At 42.0% G+C, this 17680-nt stretch overlaps 1 protein-coding gene and 1 long non-coding RNA gene across 3 annotated transcripts in view; one reads left to right on the top strand and one right to left on the bottom strand.

Moving 5' to 3' along the window:
• Window positions 1-17680, top strand: part of LOC117355169 — a 69634-nt gene that overhangs the window by 41187 nt on the left and 10767 nt on the right. The gene's annotated exons all lie outside the window — the stretch shown is intronic.
• Window positions 7595-17680, bottom strand: part of ELOC (elongin C) — a 46598-nt gene continuing 36512 nt past the window's right edge. For both annotated transcript variants that reach the window (XM_033933318.1, XM_033933319.1), the window contains 2 exons: window positions 13636-13779; window positions 7595-9116 (listed from right to left, as the gene is read on the bottom strand). In XM_033933318.1, coding sequence (XP_033789209.1) covers window positions 8926-9116; window positions 13636-13779 — 335 coding nt within the window. In that variant the 3' untranslated portion in view covers window positions 7595-8925. The remainder of the gene's footprint in view (window positions 9117-13635; window positions 13780-17680) is intronic.

Raw genomic sequence — 17680 nt, 5'->3', positions numbered from 1 at the left:
TACTGAGGCTGTAGGTTTAACCACTGCACCACACACTGTGCATTAGTGATGAAGCAATGGGTGGGCTTAGGTGGGCAGGGTCCTACCCAGCAGCAGCGCACATTATCTGTGTTGATGTTGGGAATCCTCAAGTGCCTTCAACTCAAAATCTCCTTCATTGGAACACTCTGGCCATACATGTGCCATGTACACATGATAATATGTACTGGTCAATATTTAAAATAGCAAGTGGTTAACTTGGTGGATAACTTTATCTGCTTACTTAACTGGTTAGTAGACTGAATATTGCTGCTAACTGGTAGAGTAGTGGCTCTGGCTATAGACTGCCCTGATGCTGGGAGGTGACAGCTCTTACCTTGAATGTCTTCTGAGAGTGAGAGACCAGGACATCCAGTTGGTGGGCAGCTGCCACCACCAGGTCAACATTTTAAAAGTAGTATGATCCTGTGGTGAACAGCGGGGCATGCTCTGCCCCAAGAAAGTTTGCTCCCATTCCCTCCAGAATGCCAACAGCCTCCCACCAATGTGCAGGGCACAGCTTCCAACCTGGCATTATGACTTTTTGGAGGTTGTGCTGTGTAACCTAAAGGGTTGCTGGCAGCTGGTGTTGCCAAATCTCTGCCTGAATTCATGCTAAGATCTCTGAGCAGAGGAGCCTGAATAGTACGAGCTGAAACATGAGGAATGAAAATTGCATCTCCCTAACCAGTCAGCGAAGTCTGCTATCTGACAGAGATTTAAGATGACGATCTACCACACTAGCCACCCATTGCCTGATCCAGAAGTGGACTTCAGTTGACAATTTTTTGCTCCTGTATTTTGGCTACACGTGAAGGAATTTCACCCAAAGAATAAGCAGAGGAAGGAATAGTGAGGATTCTACTCTCAGCCTCGCATAAGGACACATATGCATGAATCTGAGGAACTCTGTTCACTGTGATACAATACCATTAAAAGAGGTAGAAAAAGAAAAACCCCAAGTCCGCACAATGATTCCTATACATGCGGTGAATTGTAAAGAATTATCATGAAGTATCCCAGGTTCTTAAATCTTGTCTAATAGAAAAAAACATTTTCCCTTATTTCTGGTTTATCAGTACTGGTAGGTTTTCACAAGATAACCTTATGGTGGACAATGTTGCGACATTCAAAATCAAATCATTCACACATTCTAAATTTTTAATTGAATTCTAATATTGCTTTAGTTTGATCAATTAGATGTTTTTGTGAAAAGTGAATGTTGGCAAAAGAAATGAAATTCAACATCCCAGTTAAAGTCTGGCTTAAAGGGCTACATATAAATTAACAAAACAACAATCCACCGGTAATAAAGAACCTTGATGAACTTCTCTAACCCATTTCTTCTTTGAAGAAATTGATTCCAATGCATTATTTGTGTTCAAGTAGAGTAACTCAAAACTATCTAAAAGTATAAGTGCAATACTGATCTTCACAGCGGCAAATAAGCCAAAATTAGATACCGGTTCAAAAGCTGCAGTTAAACCTAGCTATATCCAAAGTGCATCATAATTTAGTGCCTCTTATCAAGCTATGGTAGCAAGTGCTTTGTAGCAAATGCACCAAAGCCCATTTAGTCTCTATGGCAGGGGTGTTCAACCTGCGGCTCCGGTCAAGGGCAATGCAGTGTTTTCCTCTGCTACCCCCAGGTGTTTACCGTCTTGCCAGCTCCCTCCTCTGTCTTGCTGCAGCGTTTGCACGTTTTTCCGGCCAATGCGGCCCAGGGAAGCCAAAAGGTTGGACCCCCTGCTCTATGGGCTTAGATGTATTTTCTGTGCCAGCCCGTGCTATTCAGCTTGATAAAAGAGGCCCTTAATCTGCCTTTTACTACTACACTATTAACAACTGTCAAGAGATTCTGTGCTATGATGATGTCTACTATTCCATTATTTCTATAGCACTGTTAGGCATACACATCGCTGTACAACAACATATTTAAGGGAAAGCACAGTTATTTACCATAACAGGCGTTATCCAGGGTCAGCAGGCAGATATTCTCAACATATGAGTGATGCCAACCATGGAGCTCTAATGCGGATAGCTTTACAGCAGAGTTGCTTGAAGTACTTTTGGAAAGTTCGCAACTGCCGCACCTCGCATGCACCCGACCTAGTGCACGCGTTTCCTCAGTTCAGATAGCTAGCTAAGCAGCCAACCAGGCTTTTGAGGTTTTGAGAGGGCTGTAGCTGGGATTTTGGAAAGTTTATTTTGAACCCCCAATGTTTGAGGAACCAAATAGTCCATTGGGTCACTACACTAACCCCCTGATATGGTGAATCTTTGATGAGCCAGTTATCCAGAAACGGGAAAACCTGGAGACCATGGCTATGCAGAGCTGCTGCCACCACTCCTCGGCACTTGGTGAAAACTCTGGGAGATGATGCCAGGCCGAAAGGCAGCAGTCTGTACTGAAAATGATGATTTCCCATCTGAAAATCTGAGAAACTTGAGGGAGGCTGGATGAATGGGAATATGAGTGTAAGCCTCTGAGATCCAGAGAGCATAACCAATCGTGATCTAGAGGGGGATACAAGGATGCTAGAGATAGCATTCAAAATTTTTCTTTGACAAGAAAGTTATTGAGAGCTCTGAGATCCAAGATAGGTCGGAGATCCCCCGTCTGGAGTATCAAGGTTCCTCTTGAAAGTCTGAGAAAGAATGCCATTCATGGGTAGTTTGAGAGAATCCCTAGGAGGATTAGGCATACCCAGCTCTTCTAAATACTCCTTAGAGTATTTGGAACCAGACTCCAAGGCAATGTTGAGATCTTTACTCATTTGACATAAGAACTTAGTAAAGGACACTGGATCAGAAGAAAAGTGACTTTGTTGAGGTGAAGGTGAACGAGAACCCCTCGAGGTACTCTTTACAGCAGAGAAAGAAGGTAAAGCCTCTCTGGAATATTGGTACCACAGATCTTAATCCATAGGCAAAGATTAAAAACCACTTCTAGAACGAGTGGGAGAAGCAGAACATTTTTGTTTTGAAGAACCAGCTAGTGAAGAAAACTTCGCAGGAGAGAAATGCAACTAACGAGAGACCTGTGGCATCTGAATGCGAGGTTCCACAACAGATTTCCTCGAGAAAGGAGTTGGTGGCTTTGAGGAGTCTCGATGCCTCGATGAACGAGGTCTGCCTCCTTGAGGGCCGCAATCCAGTCGGGTTTTCAGGATTTCCCCAATGAATATGCATTGAAAGCAGTGCATGCACATAGATCTAATGCATATTTATTGGGGAAAACCTGAAAACCCGACTGGAATGCGGCCCTCAAGGAGGGACTTTGAGATCCCTGGTCTAGATGAATGCCTCGACAGATGTTGTGGAGAGGAACTGTGCCTCGAAGAACGAGGTAATGATCTTGAATCCAGCCTCAATGTGGAATGTCAAGGAGTCCTTGCCCTGTGCCTTGAAGAAGACAATGCCTTATGTTGAAAGGTAGGGCTCGAATTTGAAGATTGAGGTTGAGACACTTGCAATATCCCCGCAGATATTTCTTCCATCAATTTGAAACTGAATCAAATCTGTCACTGGTTAAACAAAAATATGTTAGCTCTTAACATCAGTAAAACCAAAGCAATGATTTTCCCAGTTAAGGATGGTTTCTCCTCTTCCGTCCCTATTACAATAAACTCCGTTCCTGTTCAAACAGTTACTTCTATTAAACTTCTTGGAGTTATTCTTGACAGAAAATTCTCGTTCCATGATCATATAAGTTCAGTAGTCATGAAATGTTTTTACCGCCTCCGAATGATTAGATCTTTTTCTACTTTATTAGACCAAACTTCTTTAAATACTCTTATTCATTCGCTAGTCATTTCATGTCTAGACTATAGCAATGCATTATATATATACTGCCATTAAAATCATTTCAAAAGCTCGAAAATTCGATCATTTCACACCACTTTTGATTAACGCCCATTGGCTTCCCATAGATCATCGAATTACTTATAAAATAATGTTACTGATACATAAAACCATAACTTCCGGTCTACCTGATTTCATCAACAGGTTATTAATCCCACACCCCCCCCATCGCACATTACGTTCTTCTAATCAAAACCTGTTATCCATTCCCTCTTTAAGACACATTGGCACCATGTGTACTAATATTTTTTCTGTTATGGCCCCTACCATCTGGAACTGAGCACCAAATTATATAAGAAAAATTTCATCACTTGATAAATTTAAAAGTAGCTTGAAGGCCTTTCTTTTTAAAGACGCATTTGGAGTATAATAGTCCTTTTAAGGACTGTAATGGAACTTCGCTCCTTTCTTTTCTTATTCATTTTAGTCTTTCCTACAAAGTGCTAGATTATTTATTTTTTGTTCCCTCCCTTTTGTTTTGATCCTTCTCCCTCTCTTTTTTATTACACAAATGTATTTCTACCCTTTTTCATTTTGTTTCGGTAAGTTAATGTTCGTCTATGTGTTTGACTGTTTTAATAATTATAATTTGTTTTTAATGTATGCCTTTCTACTCTTTGTTTTTATATATTATGTAAAACCGCTTTGAATTTTGATAAGGCAGTATATCAAATTTTTAAATAAACCTGAAACCAGATTGATCTCAAAATATGCTCAAGGACTCAACTCCTTGGATAGTATTCAGATTGACCTCAAGGCACTCTCAAGGACTTGACTCCTTGTGATACTATTGAGTGCTCAGGCTGGCCTTGAAGAAGCAGGGTCAAGGCATGAGTCAATTTTGCAAGCTCCTGATGCAGAATGTCCTTCAACATATTCTGCAAAGCTGGCACCAAGACCACTGGAGCTGGTGCAATTGGGGAAGAAGACCTCAAGGACAAGTGCTTCCTCAACTTAGAGACACGCTTTTTGGAAAGTCTTGAAGCGACAGGTCCCATTGAGCTCGCTGTTGGAGTGGACTGTGACTTCTGAAGGGCTGGCTTCGATAGCTTACCTAAGGAGACACTGAGGGCAGCGGCCCCTCGGGGGACAATTTTGCAGATTTCCCCGAAGAAGACTTCCCCATCGAGGAAGGCTTAAGCGAGGCTAAGGTTTAAGGCCCACAGAAGACTTCGGCACAGTCGAGGTAGGAGTCGAGGGTTTTGGAGGAAGATCCATGGCCCCAAAGATCTTTTCAATTTGAACTCGACGGCATTTAAGGGCTCAATTTTGAAGTGTAGCACAGCGGGTGCACGACTCTGGACAATGATCAGGTCCTAGACACTGAACACACCACTTATGTGGATCAGTGATAGAGATCACACATTGACACTGGCTACACTTCTTGAACCCTGTGAGTGCCTAGGACATGGAATGGAAAACTGCTGTGGCTAGATCGAAGCCCGCAGGCCGAGGCTGCGGAACAGGACCCGCCGTAACATGACTGAAAAAATTGTTGTTGTTTTTTTTTTTAAACACGTGCACCGCAACGACTGTGAAGAAAAAATAAAGAACAAACACGAGCCACGGCAATGAGAAGACACGGTTTTATGAACTAGATCTCGCGCAAAGTGTCAAAACGAGGGTTTCTCAGCTCCGCTGAAAACTTAGAACTGAGGAGACGCTAAGGAGACGCACACCCTACGTTGGGCGGGAAGGCACTCGCACATGCGTGGTGCAGCAGTTGCGAACTTTCCAAAAGTTCTTCAAGCAAGTCTGCTTGTGAAGCTGTCTGCATTGGGGCTCCATAGTTGATATCACCCATATGTTGAGAATATGCTGCCTGCTTGTCCTGGGATAAGGTCCCTTCTCAGTACAGCTTACAATCTAAATTAATAGAAAATAGGACATGTAGGGGCTTAGGGAGTTTCTCAGGGTGAGGGGGCTATGAGTTAAATGCATTCTTGAAGCGGTGGGCTTTTACCATACAGGGACGGAGCTTGACATACTGATTCAGGCAATTTGGTCCAGGTGTATGGTGCAGTAAGAGAGAAATGATGTATTCTAGAGTTGGCAGTAGAAGAGAAGGGTACAGATAAGAGAGATTTGCCTGATGAATACAGTTCCTGGGGAGAAGTATAAGGAGAGATGACTGGAGAGATATTGAGGAGCTAAAGATTGAATACACTTGTAGGTCAATAAGAGGAGCTTGAACTGTGTGCAGTAGTGGACAGGGGAGCCAGTGAAGCGACTTAAGAAGGGTGATGTGAACATAGTGACTCTGGTGGAATGTAAGTCGGGCAGCAGCATTCTGAACAGATTGAAGGGGAGAGAGATGGTTCCGCAGGAGGCCAGTGAGAAGCAAGTTGCAATAGGCTAGGCAAGAGGTAAAGAGGAAGTGGATAAGGGTTGTGGTAGTGTGCTCAGAGGAAAGGTTGGATTTTGGTGATCTTATAGTAAAAGAAGCCACAGGTTTTGCCAATTTGTTGGATTTTTGCAGAAAAGGGGAGAGAAGAGTCAAGGACAACACCAAGATTGTGAGCTGATGAGATAGAGAGAAAGAGTGCTATCCACTGAGATAGAGAGTGGGAGTAGAGGAGATGTAGGTTTGGGTGGAAGTATTTCAGTTTGGGTGGAAGTATTTCAGTTTTAGCCATGTTTAGTTTTAAGTGACGGCAGGACATCCGGGCAGCAATGACAGACAAGTAAGCTGAGACTTGGGCGTGAATTCCTGTACAGATTTCAGGTGTAGAGAGGTAGATCTGGGAGTCATCAGCATAGAAACAATATTAAAAACCATGGGAGGAGATCAGAGCACCAAGGGAATGAGTATAGCTGAGAAGAGGTCCCAGGACAGAGCCCTGGAATACTCTGATCGATAATGAGAGAGCAGTGGAGGAGGATCTACGACTACATACACTAAAGGTGCGATGCGAGAGATAGGAAGAGAACCAAGAGAGAATGGGGCTCTGGAATCCAAGTGAGGACAGTGTGTCAAGAAGAAGCCAGTGGTCTACAGTGTCAAAAGCAGTGGATAGATCAAGAAAGATGAGAAGAGAGTAATAACTTTTGGATCTGGCCAGGAAAAGGTCAATGGAGACTTTGGCAATAGTAGTTTCAGGAGAGTGCATGATCTTATAAATAAGACCTTGCAATTTTCTATGAATTCAGTGAGCTGCATTAATACAGCCTTTTCCAAAATCTTTGCAAGCAATGACAAATTAGAGAGAGGGTAAAAATCAACAGTCACCATCTGAAGTTTTTCTTTTTAATTGGGGTAACCCCTGCTTCTTTAAGTGTAGTTGGAACATTTCCTGTCTGAAGAGAGAGCTTGATAAGATATAATTACACTGGTTTTAGTGTAGTATAATACCGAGACAAATAGCATTATGGAATCCAATCTACCAAAGGCACAGGATATTATCAAGTGTAATAAGTCTGAACTTCAAAATTTGAAACAGTCTGGAAATTACTCCATACAGTGTCTGAATTAGCTTTAGGTGAATTAGTCACATTTGTCCTTGTTGCACCTTCAAAAGAAAAAACACTTGACAGAAGGGAACAATTTGACCACTGTCTTAAAAAAAGAAATCTGCAAACCCTGCAAAAGCCAAAGAACAATTCAAGATAGCCTAAGTATATGAGGAGGTACGCTCCTGTATCATTTTAAATAACCAATGAGGGTTATTACCAGACGCAATGACTTTTTGCAAATTGCTTTAAAACTCTGTGGTGATAAGAGATATATCAATTTAATAAATCAAACTATATACTACATCACTGTTACCAAAAACAGAGCACTACATTTATGCTTTACAGTGTCAAAAAGGAACTAGGAAAATTATTTAATGTAGTAGAAATGTTTGGGTCAGTTGCTGTGTAATTAATGTAAATATTTTGTAAAGATACTTTTCTAGAATAGAGGTAGTATATGCACATTAGGTGTCTGGGGGGGGGGGATGTTATCAACATGAGCTACTATTAAGTTGGGTCATTTTAGCACAAGGTTTCATTGCATAAGAAGGGGACCCTGTAGTAAAATAACTTATCAGTAGCCCATGTCGTTCAATTTCCCTTTAAATGTCATCCCTTCTGTGTTTGCACTTTGAGGCAAAGGACAAAATACATAACACAATCAAATTAACAAATGGTGCAGGAAAATGTGGATATCTACACAAAAAGTTCAGACAGAGGAAGTCTAAAGCAAACAGTTTCAAGCCAATCTGTTGCCACGTGTGAAGAGCAATCATACCAGACCAAGAATGGACATTTCAGGGAAAGAAATTAGAAGATATTGTACATCAATGCATGAAAAGTATGTTCCATTCTTTTTTTAACACTCAGGTAAAACATCAATAACTAAGGACTACCTCAATATAATAAAACCAATGAGTGTGTTGGCCTATTTATTTGAGGTTCAGTACAGAGGGGCAACCCGTGATCCAGAAAAAAAGGTGCAGTAAAGTTTGGCTCTGTGGTAAGGAATACACCGTACCTTGCTTTTGATGCAACACTAGTACAAAAACAACTTGCTATATAACTTTCACAAATAGTAAAAGTAGCACTAGTCAATGAGAGTTATAACATCGACTCAACATTTATATATTGGGGAATTTACTAAAAGCATACACTAATACTGCAACATACATTTACCATAGTACCTGCTTCATAAAACAGGCCATGCAGCAAAAATCCACATCTAATTTGCAAAGGTAACATTTACACCAGCTGATATGAGGTAAAGGAAACCAAAATACAAAACAGAATGTGATTATAAAGAAGGCATAAGCATCTACTAGTTGTCACACTGGTCTATTAGTCTGTTTGTGAAGATATTCTGTATTTTTTAGCCACCCCTCAAAAAAAAAAAAATAAAAAAAAGTCAACCTGAAGGGAATAAATTGTAGGAAGGACTGAAAACAACTGTTTTCCTGCCTCAAAAAGTACACTATATACAACATGCAATATGAAAAAAGAGACAACTAAACTGGCTAAACATATTAAATACAAGCAAAAAAAAAAAATCCTGTTTAAGATATTTTCATTATAATTTATTTTTTATTTTTAACAGTCTAAGAAATTTGCAGCCATCAGCAGTTCCAGTGCAATTTCAGGGGCGATGGGAAATTCAGGAATTTCTGTGGAACTGTTAGTGTAGCGAACCTTGTATGTAAAATACATGCACACTTTGGAGAGCACATGGGATGGGATCTCTCGAAAATTCACTTCATTGGTTTCATTTTCTGCAAACTGCCCTGCAAAACACAAAATGAAATGTATCTTGGATATTTAGAAAAGTGATCTATAAACTTAATACATATTTTAGTAAGAGAATTAGAAATAGAAAATTTTAAAAATTACCATTTAAAAACAACCCAATTACTAGATACAGAAATCTACTTATTGTATAAATTTTTCAAGGACATTAGATTTTAAGGAAAAAAAAACATGCAAGTTACCTATTATTAAAATGAAGAGAGAAATAAAAATAAGACCTCTGTAGGGAGGGACTAAATGTAAACTACAGTGCCTTTTAAACATCTTAACATCCTTCTACACTTTTCATATTCTGATATATACAAAAGAAAAATTCAATTCGAAATGCATTAAAAGTTGCACTGATCTACATGTTTACTTTAAAGCCCGGATTCTATAATGGGCGTCCCAATTATAGGCAGCAGTAGGCATCCTATCTTTGTCTAACCAGCCAATCGGGATGCACTTTTTTTTTTTTTTAAAAGCTCCCGAGGCAGGCCACCTACATTGGAGGCGCCTCCGGGATCCATGCAAGCTCGCCTAAGGCTAGGTGTGGTTTGCCCCGGAAGTAGCCTTAGGCGGACCTAGGTGGCCATATATGTCTCCCTAGGCCAGCAGGAGATGCATACAATGTAGGCCAGCAAAATGCTGGCCTACACTGTATAGATGTGGCCACTGAGCTTATCGCGGCAAGGGATCTCCCTGCTGCGATAAGTTTAGCAGCCACCCATCCCGCCCAAATGATCACCAGCAGGAGGGATGCCCAATCCCTCCTGCCAGAACCCCCCCCGGTAGATCGCGACAGAAGGGATGCCCAATTCCTCCTGTCGGACCCCCCGCCCCGGCAGATTGTGCCACTCCCCCACCCAGACCCCCCCACTAACCTTTTAGGAAGGTTGGCCGGTCTGCCTCCATCTGAATGAGGTGGGCTTGCTCCTTCCTGGTGCATTGTGGGATGCACCGGGGAGGGGCCTAAGGTCTGATTGGCAATCTACAGGGAGAGTTGGGGGGGGTGTTCCGGCAGGATGGATTGAGCATCCCTTCTGCCGGCGATCATTCCGGGGGAGGGGGTTCTGGCAGGAGGGACTGGGCATCCCTCCTTCCGGTAATCGTTTGGGCGGCCGTTAAACTTATCGCGACAGAGAGATCCCTTGCAGTGATAAGCTCAGCGGCCGTATCTTACAACCAGATTCTCTAACCGGCATCTGTAACATGGATGTCGGTTAGAGAATCGGATTCACTTTAGGCGGGCTTAGTCACGATTCTGTATAGGATGCACGTCTGCTTCCGAGACCAGGCGTCCTATACAGAATCCGGGCTTAAAGGCCCAGTTTTATGTACTTGAGTTGTCTTCCTTTTTATGTTTTTGGCTGACATTGATGGACTAGAAATGATTTTGTATAGCTCTTGACTCATAAGGACCTTTTGGCCATCTGCTGACAGAGATGACCAGAGAATACTTCAAGATTTGGCCCTAAACATGGCAAACACCAATTGTTTCAGAGACTGACCCCCTCAGTCTTGCCACAACTTGGGCTCCTTTTACAAAGTTGCGTTAAGGCCTTAATGCACAGAATAGTGCTCGCTAGCCGCTACTGCCTCCTTTTAAGCAGGCGGTAATTTTTTGGCTAGCACGCGCTAATATTGTGCGTGCGCTAAAAACGCTAGCGCACCTTAGTAAAAGGAGGCCCTAGGGCAACTACTGGGAGTTTTCTAGGACATGTTGGGAAAAATAGCTAAAGCAAAATCATGACAGCTCAATTATGGAGGAAAACAGAAAAAAAAATCCCTATATTCTTTCTGGAATACTCAGGTCAAAGTGGGCCAAGGAGAAGCAGGAAAAAAAAAAAAAAAAAAAAGGAAAAATTAAGGGAAATTAAAAAGAATGAGAGGGCAAAACTGAACCTGAGCAACACTTACAAACAAAATTAGACCAAAAAGTTGTAAAAAAAACAACACACACCCCAAAACGACTAACAACCTCTACACTGATACAAATCCTGACAGAAGAGGCTCTGAAGGGCATCTTGTCAGCTCCATGGGGTGCGGGGGAGGAGACAAGTCAGTCTCATGTGGCCACAAGGGGCAGAAGGTGCATGCACATGCATGGTAGAACTCTAAAATTTTTGGAAAAGAAGCTGGGCATGTTTTCACACTGGACTCTGTGGGATAATGTCATCCATTCATGTTAAGTGAATTTTTATTAATTTGACACACAAGGAAAACCAGTAACAAAACCGAAAGGCAGACCAAAATCAAAAACTCTGGTTAAAAAGGGACCTTACATATAATAAAATTAATTACTTTAAGCACAGGCATAGTAAGGGGTAGTATTGCTGCCCTTAACTGCATTCTCCTCTATACCTCCCATACCTCTTGTAGTTGTTACTGACAATGAGCAGAGTCTTCTAACCCCTACTCTGAGCCTGCCCTCAGACATCACTTCCTGGTCCTGCAAAGAGGAAGTGACATCAGAGGAAGGGTCGAAGACAGCATGAGTGGGAGTGGGGGGGGGGGGGGGGGGACTGCTCACTGCCAATAACTACAAGAGGTATGGGGGGGAGGAATGCATTTTTAAGAGACCCCCCCATGCTGATGGGGAGGAAGGGGAGATGCCAGCACCCAGGGCTCTCCCCCAACACTACACCAATGACTAAACGGTACATCAACTAGTTGCCAAGTTTCTACAAACCCAGCTGCATTGGTTGGTCTTTATTACCTCCTGTTTCTAAAAGATAAAATGTGCACTATCTGTGGAATACAATCATTTAAAACTGGAAGACACCCCCCCCCCCCCATCCCAACAACAGAAACAGAGTAGAGAGTTAAAGAAATCATGGATGTGATAACCATACTTTCGGGAGAAAAAAAGGTGGTGTACAGTGGGGTATGCAGAGGCATGCTGCAGTAATTTTGGGATGCACACACACTAAAAAAAAATTTTTTTCAAGGGGGGCATGTCTGGGGTAGTGGTGAGTAGGCATTTTCTGCACTAAATTGGTTAATGCAGCTACATTGCTGCATGCTAACCAATTAGTGCATGCTTAGTGCACAAACCCTTTCTGCCTACATAATGGGTGACAGTAAGGGCTCATGCACTAATCTTTTTTAATGGGCATGCACTAATGGAAAGATAAAAATGGCTGTTAATACAAAAAAAAAAAAAAGGAAATTCAGCCATTTTATCCCATGAAAGATCTGCATAAGCGAATGTTAAAGCCGCTTTTTACAGCTATTTGGTAAAATGTCTTAAGGGTTTTTTTTTTTGTTTTTATTTGGGGGGGTGTAGATGAGGCAATGGAGAGTTAAGTGACTTGCCAATTGCTGCCTGTCCTGTTTTTCTTTCTTTGTAACCCGAGCAAGATTTTGAAATTTATACTGGGTTTTACTAAACCCCAGAAGAGCTTCTTACCGCAGGCCGGCAAGGTAAATGCTCCAATGCTCAAAGGAATTGAATGAGCATTGGACCATTTACCTTAGCCCAGGAAAAGAAGCCCTTAGAAAACAAGAAAATCAAAATCAAATTATTACTACAACATATGCAGATACAGTTGAGCCCAATATGGCCATGTTTTGCCCATGCAAAGGTAAACCTGTATCTTCATATGTTGTAGTAATGAAGTTTGATTTTTATTTTTTCTTGGTCCTGTCTACAGGATCACAGGAAGCTACAAATTGTCTTCATAAAAAAACAAACAAACCCCAATACTACCACCACCACCACAACACATCTCCAAAACAAAACATTTTGCCTGTTGGAAATTTGTCTTAAAAAAAAAAATAAAGATGACAACTCTTAGTCCCAAGTTTGTAATAACTGGAAACTGCTCATCTTCAGAGAAAGCACGGTCACTTAAACATATATTTATTGGAAGAGCAGTTCACTGATTACACAGTCAGTCTGCTCCATCTCATCAACACTTCCATTTTCTCACAGTCCCAGTCATGCTCAGTAGCTAAAAGGAAAAACTAGAACATATTCCCACTCAATGCCATGATCAATCACGTGATCCTGTTTTGTGAATAGTGAACTGCTGTTTTCAAAGACCTCTCGCTCAGCATACTGGTTAAAATCCATACTTTTCAAACTCAGGTACAGTAAAATAGCATTGGAACACAGAACACATCTGCAGCTGTCAGATAATACCATAGCAGATGGTCCAGTGAGCTGCATTACAGAAACTGATCTGATTCTTGAATTCAGGTCTCACTGTATAATAACTAGTGTGCACCAATGAGCAGATATAAGTTGTGATTCACACCACTGCCATATGCAGGCAAGCTAAAGATCTTATTCTCTCTCACTTGTTACAAGAGACTTTGCCAGTCATGAGTAAGGGCAGGTACTAGCAGAACAATTAAAAGAATGGCAGATGTAGCAGACTAAAAGGGCTTTGGGTAACTGAACCTCAAAACCTGGAGTGGCAGTATCTCAACCAGCTTTCAAAACTGGCTTTTATGGCTAAGCTGAATATGACATTTTGAAAGTTAAGAGCTAGTTTAAAGAAAAGACCTTACCTGGGCCACTCAGCATTGCTTTTATTGTCCCTGATGTTAGTGCATGCTCCCGCTTAACAATGAACTCATGTCCATCCGATGAAATTAACTTTACATACATAGCATCAGGGCCCTCACAGCCACCATATGTCCTCTCTTCTCCATCTATAGGAAAGGATATTCACAGCAATATCATTTGCAAAATGCAATGCCACCTTCAGATATTAAGACAAGTAATTTTTAGTAATCAGTTCATGACTGGTGAGTATAAATACAAAAGTTAGTGAATGTCTTTTTGGTACTGTGCTAACATTTCTAATAAGTGGACGCAGCTGTTCCTGCTTACTCTGGAAGCATACCGATTATCAGCATGACTGCATCTAACCAGTAGGTCATGGGGCACTACTGCCCATGAGAAGACCAGTATCCTTTCTTATGTGGCTAAGGTAAGGCTGATATGGTGCAATATGTACTGCACTATATATAGCAGAAAAAAAGGGAAGAAGAAAGAAGACAGAACAAGTTTAAGGGAAATGGACACAGCTGAGCAGGGAGAAAGCAAACAGGAGCAAGAAAGCAAACCAAGAAGAAAGAGGGAAACGGATAGAAAAGTGAGGGAGGGGAAAATGATGCAGGCTACTTCCAGGACTTAGCATAAGGAGGAAGATGAGCAGAAATTGCAGAGAAAAGCAAATGGAAGAGAAGAAATATCAGATTGAGATGGGGAAAGCAAACAGAGGGAATGGTCCAAAACGTTTGCTGAAAAAGAAATTCAGGGCATCACTCAGCACACTCAGATGAGTGTCATATCAGTTCTGTGCAAGCTATATCTGAAGGGACGTTAAGGCCAAAATCCTTACAAAGAAATAAAATGTAAATGACATATAATCGCAATGAATAAGAAAAATTAAAATCCCTTTCTGCTTGGTTTCTCTTCAGGACATGAAACCTAGTAGTTAGAAACCACAATAGCTTGTGTTACAATAGTCTAACTGCTAAAGCTGTATTTATAATTCTTTTAAGAAGGAAGAAAAGTTGTCTAAACTTAAGACTACTTAGGGGCTGAAATTCAGCAGGCGGTAGGCAGCATAGCGCTGAACCCAGAAATTCCATGCCATGCTGTATCTGGTGATCAGCATTGAATTTCCATTTCATTTTGAGCTGTTGGAACTTTAATTGATTGGGCTGAATATTGGCTTAACCGGTTAAGTTCCTAGTGGTTAGAGGTAGGACTGCTATTAATGCAATCCTATTTAACTGCTATACCCAGCACTGAAAATTTGCCCTAACCGGCTATATAATGCAATATAGCTGATTAGCCATTATGCACTAACCATGAATATTCAGCAGAGATAACCAGTTTTCTCCCACTGAATATTTGTGTTTAGCTGGTGAAACAATATTTAAGCAGTTAGTGGCTGTTGCTGAGTATTATGAAGTTAACCTTTTTCTTCTGGCAATTGACCCAATGACTGATACATTATTTTATGACAGAAGCATATATTGTCAGGACATCTTCCCAACCCTTATGCCAGTATTCTTCATGAAAACTGCAGGATAGTGAATGGGGAGATTACCACTAAAAAAAAAAAAAAAGAAGCAATGGAAGCATACCAAATCAGCAGTATGATATCTGAGGGCACCAAGCATACATTTCATAGTTACTCAGTATCACAATGGAAAAATTATGTTCTTACCTGCTAATTTTCTTTCCAAGTTTGTTTATTAAAATTTGATGAAACGCTAACCTTAAATGCTAAGGGGCTCATAATCGAAAGAGAAAAACGTCCGAAAATCGGCCTAAGTCGGCACTTGAACAAACATTTTTCAAAAACGTCCAAGTGCCGATAATAAAAACGGGGTTTGCACGTATTTCTAAATGACCTAGGCCTTCATAGTGCCGCTGTACGACCAAAGCTAAAAGGGGGCATTTTGAGAGGAGTGTCGAGGGCGGGAGTTGCATGGGACGTGGGCCGGCTTAGACTTAGTCATACAGCATTTATAACCAAAAGTTTTACAACAGAGTCTAGACGGAACTTGGACGTTGTGACTTAGACCATGTAAAACATGGTTTAAGTCACAAAAACCCAGCTAAAGTCAGTAGATAAGCACTGCAAACACATAAAACAGACCCCCACACACTACCCCAGTGATCACCAACCCCCCCCACCCCCATAACTTTAAAATTCAGCCTCCAGACCATCATCACCTGGCCGCCTGGCATAGGAAAGCCTAGTCGTCCAGCACAGAGGTGGCTTAAGTTATCTTGGGGGTGGGTTAGGGACCCATAGAGAGGAGGACCCATGTCCATAAGCCCCTGTAATCACTGCATTGATACTGAAACATGTGCACTGCCCTATACACCCCAAAAACCTTTTGCACTGGCATATAAGTGGCTCCTGCAACCATAAGGGCTATTGGGGTGGTAGATAAGTGGGTCAAGGGGATTCTGGAGGTGGTTTGGGGGGCTCATCATGACCAATAAGGGAGCTGTAGGGAGGAGAAGCCATGGCACCCTTTTTATGAAGTTCACAGCAGTGCCCCCCCACTATTTAGGTGGCATGTCTTGGTGTGTAGTCCATCACTTTGCAGACCCCTCCCACGTCCAACAGGGCTTGTTCTAGGTGTTTTGGACTTGGACGGAAATGTGGTATAAAGATAGACGATTTAGTGGCTTGGACGATCAAATTGGCAGGACGTATAATTAGACGATTTTTGAAAGTAAAAAAAGTTGGACGTATGTTTCGAAAATGTGTCTTAAGCTCTTTTTAACTTTGGACGACTTGCGAGATGGACGGAAACGGACTTGGACGTCCCTTTCAATTATGCCCCTCCACGCGTTTTAACAGTTAAAAAATTAAAATGGGGAACATAATTATTAGTGACATGACATTACTTACATGAAAACAATAGGATGGTAGGGAGAAATACAATTTTAAAAGAAAAGAGTACAATTAAGGTTAAAAACAAGAGGGATACAGAATTTGGCAAGAATGGACCCAGAGATCATTTAGCAATCATATATAAGAAATAAGAAACTTTTAAGGTTGTCCTTAAATTTATCTAAATTCTGTTCAGACCTTAAATGAGATGGTAACGAATTCCATATTGTAGGTGCTATAGTTGCGAATGAAGAAGCCCTTCGAATACTAATGATTTTTAAGTATGGGACATGAAGAAGGTGCGGAGATGCTGATCTTAAAGTTCTCAAAGGATCACGAGGAATAAGAAACTTATGAATAAAAGCAGGTTCCTTGGTGTTCATAGTTTTAAAGGAGATTAAAGCAATGTTATCTTAAATAATAAAATGCTAGCCCGCGCATGCGCAGTAGCGAATCGTGTTCCCTGATCCCTTTTCTGTAATGGTGTGGCTGCACGACTGCGCATGCGCGCTTAGTACATTACTGGCAGAAGACGAACCGTCACAGAGCGAGTGAACGCCGAGTCCTGTGGCACATCCGGATTGTGAGCAGTCCTGCCTTCGGTCCTGTCCCTGTTAAACTGGCTGGCAATAACAAAGTCAGATGCCATGGGTTCTTCCCTTTTGCCAAATTACTAAAGGCTCTGCCGGTCTCGATCCTGAGGGGCGGGATCGAGACCGGCAGAGCCTATAGCGATTTAGCAAGAGGGAAAGCCCCCGTGATGTCTGGCTTCGTTATTGCCAGCCGGTTTAGTGGGACCGAGACAGGACCGAAGACAGGGCTGCTCACAATCCAGATGCACCGCTGGCTCATCACTCCCCCCAACTTCCAGCGGCCGCCAAACAATGCCTTCCTCCCTGCCATGATCCTCAAGGCCTGAACTGCAAGTTTGAAGGTAGGGCACGGACGGTTTGAGAATGAGGGAGAGAACAACGCAGCCAGACGGACCGCGGGAACGGAAAGGGGGGGAGGAGGGTTTTGAGGGAGCCGGCTGGCTGCATAAATTATTTTCATTTCAAATCTGCCGCGGCGGCTCCTCTCTCATCTTCCGACGTAATATAAGTGCAGCTCATGAGAGGAGCCGCGGTGGCGGCTTTGAAAACGGCTTTTTTTTAAAGTTTAAAACTGCCGCCATGGCTCCTCTC

Source organism: Geotrypetes seraphini, chromosome 2, assembly GCF_902459505.1.
Source record: "Geotrypetes seraphini chromosome 2, aGeoSer1.1, whole genome shotgun sequence".
Classification (NCBI taxonomy): Eukaryota; Metazoa; Chordata; class Amphibia; order Gymnophiona; family Dermophiidae; genus Geotrypetes; species Geotrypetes seraphini.
The sequence above is the reverse complement of the archived record's forward strand: the minus strand, read 5'-3'. Positions and strand labels throughout refer to the sequence as shown.